This window comes from Sinocyclocheilus rhinocerous, unplaced genomic scaffold (genome assembly GCF_001515625.1).
Source record: "Sinocyclocheilus rhinocerous isolate Xijiao unplaced genomic scaffold, SAMN03320098_v1.1 scaffold2589, whole genome shotgun sequence".
NCBI classification, from domain to species: domain Eukaryota; kingdom Metazoa; phylum Chordata; class Actinopteri; order Cypriniformes; family Cyprinidae; genus Sinocyclocheilus; species Sinocyclocheilus rhinocerous.
The window spans coordinates 124,238-130,678 of NW_015658508.1; the positions used below are offsets into that span (position 1 = coordinate 124,238).

At 36.5% G+C, this 6,441-nt stretch overlaps 1 protein-coding gene across 1 annotated transcript in view; it reads right to left on the minus strand.

Annotated features, from left to right (window-relative positions):
* LOC107722256 (T-lymphoma invasion and metastasis-inducing protein 1-like) overlaps window positions 1–6,441 on the minus strand; it is a 61,289-nt gene that overhangs the window by 33,955 nt on the left and 20,893 nt on the right. Inside the window, exons 5-10 of the mRNA XM_016530535.1 lie at window positions 5,828–6,052; window positions 4,473–4,746; window positions 3,195–3,367; window positions 2,011–2,235; window positions 570–613; window positions 173–332 (exon numbers count right to left, since the gene is read on the minus strand). Coding sequence (XP_016386021.1) covers window positions 173–332; window positions 570–613; window positions 2,011–2,235; window positions 3,195–3,367; window positions 4,473–4,746; window positions 5,828–6,052 — 1,101 coding nt within the window. The remainder of the gene's footprint in view (window positions 1–172; window positions 333–569; window positions 614–2,010; window positions 2,236–3,194; window positions 3,368–4,472; window positions 4,747–5,827; window positions 6,053–6,441) is intronic.

Below are 6,441 nucleotides of genomic sequence, written 5' to 3' on the forward strand. Positions count from 1 at the left end.
ATACAATACATATATATATATATATATACAATAAATAGAATATAGAATATATATATATATACTGTATATTCTATTTATTATATATTCACATACAAAAGACAAGAAATAAAGTATTTGCAAAAAATAGGAACAAAATTATGGAATAAATTATGGAAACCTGAGAGATAATTACCAGTGCATGGAAAGAAGAGACTGAAAAAATGCCCAGTCGGCCCATGGCCAGTTTGGTGGGACGGGAGGCGAAGGCCAGCAGGCGTTTGGGGTTGGGAAGCTCGCCGCCCTGCAGGCTGGACAGGTAACAGCGGAAGCGGAACGATGTAAAAGGAATAATGCTGTAAAAAAAATCACCTTAAGTGTTTGCAAACCAAATTGCACTTTTGTTCATATAGCAGTACTTTTAAATGAAAAAAGTGCACAATATATACAAACAAACACACAAAATCAAACATATTTTAATATAATAAATAATAACTAAAGTTTATTTCTATAAAATAATTATAGGTTTTAATATATATTTTAATATTAAATAAAAATAAAAATATCTATTTGAAATACATACAATGCGGAACAGATCCATGTGGAACTGCTCTAAATTCTGCTCCCACAGGAAAATCTGTGAGGAAAAGAAGAGAAAAAGTTATTGGTTAGAACACGGTTTACAGCAGGCCAGCGGCATGTCAGAATTGTCAAAATGATAATTTCATTCTCTCGAAAACAAGGTCAAAACATTACATTCAGCCTTAAAGGACCATCTCTAGATATCTAGAAGCTTCCGTGCCTTGTGTTTGGTCTGGTTTGATCGAATAAAATGGTGTTTGGAGGGCAGTGGAGTGGGGGTTTATACACCACGGCGTCTCCTCCCAGCCACTCTGGGATGGATGTTTTTTTGGAAGACGCGGCGGAGGGGGCAGCGGTCCAGACAACACACAAAGTAGCAAACAACAGCGCCACACATTCCACTGGCAGCGAGGTCTGGGACTCCCTAGGAACTCGACCCTGCTGCCATTCACCAGGGCACAATGCCTAACCCGATGCTGCCAAAATTAAAAACCCACACAAACGCACAGGCACCCGCTAACCCTCCTCCTGATGGGCAGCAGGCCATTCTGAGCTCTGCTTCTTGTGTAAACATCCATTGAGTGGAACGTGAACTTTTGCAGCAAGTGTGTGGAGTGAATCAATGTTCTGTCAACATTGTGACAGCATCAGAATTACAGTGATGAAAATCTGCAGTAATACAGCGGAGGATGTATTACATCCGTAACGCTTTACGATATTGATACAATAATTATGGAAAACAAAGCACTGACAGACTCTTCTGTCAGACAACAGCAAAACAAACACTTTTTGTACTAACCAGATGCAACCAACATTTAGCCCCTCACTTGTTTCTCTTTTCATCATGTTGTGATGGGAAGATGTGCATTTGTCCAATCTTTCACTCCATATTATTGTATATTAAAGGTGCAGCAAATCAGCATATTAGAATGATTTCTGAAGGATCATGTGACACTGAAGACTGTAGTAATGATGAAGTAATGATGCTGAAAATTCAGATTTGATCACAGGAATAAATTACTTTTAAAATATAATCACATAGAAAACAGTTGTTTTAAGTTGTAATAATATCTCACAATTTTGCTGATTTTACTGTATTTTTGATCAAATAAATGCAGCCTTGGTGAGCAGAAGAGACTACTTTCAAAAACCTTAAAATAAAATTTTTGTTGACATTTTATTCTTAACATCTGCTTTTATTGTAATTTTAAACAGATTTGTATTTTTTTATTATATTGTATATTTTTATTTTATATTCTAATACATATTTTAATATTTTATTATATTAAAAAAATCACCTCAACATCAAATATGTTCTGACTAGATGTTTTGATTTTGCTGATGTTGATGTTGATTTTGCTGCTTGGTTACACTTTCAGTGGATGTTTTGACTCTAAACACGTTGGATTGTGGGTAATTCATGCCCAAACATGGTAAATAACCATCACTAGCCTGCTCCAGAATGGTCTTCCTCTTCTTGGCGTCGGTGACAGCAGAGAGCTGCATGTCTCCCATTTTCTTCATCTTCTCATCCATGTCGATCTTCTGCTCCAGCTTTCGGATCTCGGCCCGCAGCAGACGCACCGTGTCTTCGCGGTGGTGTTGTCGAGCGACGGCCGCAGCGCAGGCCGAGTGAATGGCCGTGATCCAGTTCTCAAGCTCAGTTTGGCTGCAGGTCTACAGAAAGAGGTCAAGGGTCAAAGGTTAAATAGCATATTAACACATTAGTCTACACTTTCTGGCAGTATATAGTATGTATATTATGCACGATGAGCAAATATTCTATATGCATGAAATATGTGGTATTTCAGCTGGTATAACATGGCATCCCACAATGCAATGAACTCGATTTGACTTTCCATTCTCAGACTGACAAATAACTAGGGAGACCATATGTCCTCTTTTTTACGGACATGTCCCGCCTGGGATTTCTAAATTGCCAAAAATGTCTTGTTTTTGGCTTTGTTTCCTATTGTTTTCATACATTCTGATGGTAATTACTGAAAACTAATTTGACCAATAGCATGCAGGCATTGTACATTATCGACCAATAAGAGGTGGGATCTATAGAAAACAGTCAAAGCAATGCAAATATGCAAACATGTAATGTATGAGGACTGTAGAGAAACAGTCAATCGGAAAACAAAGCCAAAACCAGGACATTTTAGGCAACTTAGAAATGGATGCCAGGACATGTCCAGGAAAAAGAGGACATATGATCACCCTAAAATATAGTTAGAAGTAACTACAGCTGTCAGTTTTGACTTTCTGTTCCGCTTAAAGGTAGCAAAGTAAAAACTTTTATTATTAATAAATAAATGGACCACATGATCTGTTGAGCCTTGACAACAAAGTAGCACACTAATGTTTATTGTGACGTAACACATACTGTAAAAAATTACATATACATTTATGCAAAGCAGCTTACAAATGAGGAACAAGGGCAATTTGTCAAAGAGCCAACAATGCCAGGTTTAGACAACTTGATTAGGAAAACATAGAAGGCTGCGATCAGTGTATATGGTATTATTCTGGACATATTAGTGAGTCAAACGTTCATATATGAAACTCAGTCTGTTACATTATCTCTTCAGTTTTAGTATATGAGAAGAGTTTTGCATGGGATGTTCAGTTACCTGAAAAAGGAAGGAGTCTCCGAGCGAGTTACTCAGGCAGAAGACAAAATCTTTTTTGGGGTGTTCTGGGACGGCCTGGACGATGCTGTTCTCGGCCCACACGGCATGTTTAGGGACGCTGTTGTGATCAATGCCCGACCGGCCGTCCGTCTCATAGAAAAACAGAGTGCATCCTGGGAGGACAAATTAGAACATTCACTCAAGCATCAGAAATTCAAAGTGGTTCACATGAGTTCAATTAACACTACAGATCGTCTCTCAGCCGCTGTTTCCAGGGGAACAGGAGCAGGATATCCAATAGATTGGAGTTTTACGGCTTTATTGACTGAGCTCTGCTCTCCAGTGGCCAAAATAGGAAAAGCAGCACTGCTTTCTTAAAGAGAATCCAATATAATGTGCACACAATTATTGGATTGTTTTTTCAGCTTTGATTTTGTTCTGTTTTCACACTGTTGGCAAAGATACAGAGCTTTCACTGTCTGTATCCAATTATGAGGAACTTACTATATACTATCGTTTGAGACAGGTAAGAGTATTTTTTTGAAAGAAATTAATACTTTTATTCAGTAAGGACACATTAAGTTGACAGTAAAGACTTTCATAATGTTACAAAAGATTTCTATCTCAAACAAATGCTGCTCATATAAACTTTCTATGCATTAATGTATCCTATAAGATGGTTTCCACAAAAATATAAAGCAGCACAACTGTTTTCAACATTGATAATGATCAGAAATGTTTCTTGAGCAGCAAATCAGCATATTAGAATGATTTCTGAAGATCATGTGACACTGAAGACTGGAGTAATGATGCTGAAAATTCAGCTTTGATCACAGGAATAAATTACATTTTACAATATTACAAATAAAGTTATTTTAAATCGTAATAATATTTTGCAATGTCACTATTTTTACTGTATTTTTTATTTTAAAAATTTAGCTTTGGTGAGTGAGGAAATTTATTTTTTCAAAAATATATTTTGAACTATTTTTTTTTAGCACTTCTGCACTAATTTTTGGAGAACGGTAGAAAATAAGGAAAAATAAGTATGGGAAATTTCTTAAGCCAGAATATTTAACAAACAAGTGTGTTAGAGGTAAAATAGTGAATGTTGGGCGTTAAATTCTGAAGAGTCTTTTCTGGACCTACCCATATAACAAAACACAACAAACATAATCCTCCTCTTCTCTTTCAAACGTTTTCACAGGAAGCTGTAAAACCTGTTTACGGTGTCAGGTAACCGCTCACATCTCTTTCAGAAACACCACACACACACACCTTTGAGGGACACCCAGTAGCTCTTCCACTTGCGGCGAGGGGCGAGCTCCACCTTCTTGTTTTTTTTATGCACCAGGAAGTTTTTGATAGCGAGGCGTCCAGCTTTGCGTACGGTTCCCTGTACAGCGGCCACGTTCAGCAGAGGGTCGGTGTGGTAAGCGGAGCTCAGGGTCACGCTGCTCTGCTCGTCGCTGAACGCTGAGCTTCTCTCCTCGGGAACCTCCACCGGACTCACGTTCTGTTCCAGCTCCTGACGGAAGTTCTCATAGACACCCTGACCAGACACACACACAGGTCCAGCACCACTGTTATCACTAAACTACATCACAAACTTAAAAATAACATACAAAACTCTTGTCTACCGCTTGTCTCATGGAAATAAAGTGCATTTGGATATAGTTTGCTCTCTGGTCTCTTTTTCGACATAATTTACCATTCATCATTTAGAATTTTTTTTTTTTAAATGTTACAGTGTTTGGTGCCTCTTGCATTTTATGAATAAAGACATGGTAAACTAAATATGGTAAACTAAACAAACAAAAACCAAGTTTTTTTGTTGTTTTTTTTACATTTTCTGCATTTTTGGGGTGGGGTTATGGTATGGTAAAATAAATATGGGAAATGTATTTATCAATCAATCAATCAATAAAACCGTAATTAAATTTTTTATTTGCATATATTTAATTTTAATGAACATTAATTAATGCATAATGTTGGCTATAATGACCATCATGTCACAATAATTCATTAACATGTAATAGAATTTGGCATATTAAAATAAAACATTAAAATAAAATCATATAAATACATTTTTAGATACTACATTTTTCAAAATATTGTTTTATTTTTTTACACTTTTTATTTGATATTATTTTATTTATTTAGCCCATTAAGTAATATAAAAAAAACGAAGGAAGGATTTATCAAAAGAAAAACAATTATTAAAAACTTTAATTCACATTAACACTGCAGGTTGTTGTTTTTATAACATCATGCCATTTCTTAAAAACCATCAACTCTTTTTCTTTTCCTTTTTGCCTTTTTCATTTTTGTTTATTTATTTTTCAAATACACATTAATATTCTGACATAATATCATACTTTATTATTTATTCCATTTATAAATATTTAATGTTGTTTGCATGTATTTTATTTAAATGAGCATTACTCATTTGACAGAACGTTTCCCACTGATGTTGTGGCATGATGTTCACTTGGCCAGAATGTGCATGCACTGATGCGTTCCTGCACTGACGTTGCATCTATCTGATATTACTGTATGTCTACTGATGTCTGAATGGGACATATTATAAACTAGGAACTGAAGAAACAGCAGGAATAAATCACCCTGCCCACCTGTGTGCCATCTGAGGGTCCCGCTCCAGCCCCGCTGCTGCTCCCACTGTCGCTCCCTGCGAAGGCGGCCCCTGCTGACGTGGAGTAAGCGGAGAAAGACACAGACATGGTCTTATAGCGTCGAGCGTGGTGCTGAGACGCCTCGCTGTCCCCAGTCAGCCCATCGATACCGCTGTCCTCATAATCACTGCCGTCTCCTGCTGTGACATCCTGAACATGAAATAAATACATAAACATTTACCATGATCATTTGTGATAATGGGATAATTATTTAATTTACATCATTTTATAAGTATACATTTAAATTTAAGTTACAGTATATTGGAGTACTTTCTAGCCAAAGAAACAGTCACAGAAGTCTGACTCCAGGATCTGGATCATCCGAGAGAGAGCAGGAAAATACAGCCACCACCATATGGACTTGGACAGAGATTGACAGCTACTATGGTGGTACTATAGTATGGTAATATTAGTACCATGGTACTTTGATATAGCATAGAATTTACAAATTACTTAATAAAATGTCCTTAAATTAAAATTCTAGTACCTTGGTGCATGTTCTTCTAACCATGGTAGTATAATAATTTTAACAATCTATAAAAACACCATTATAT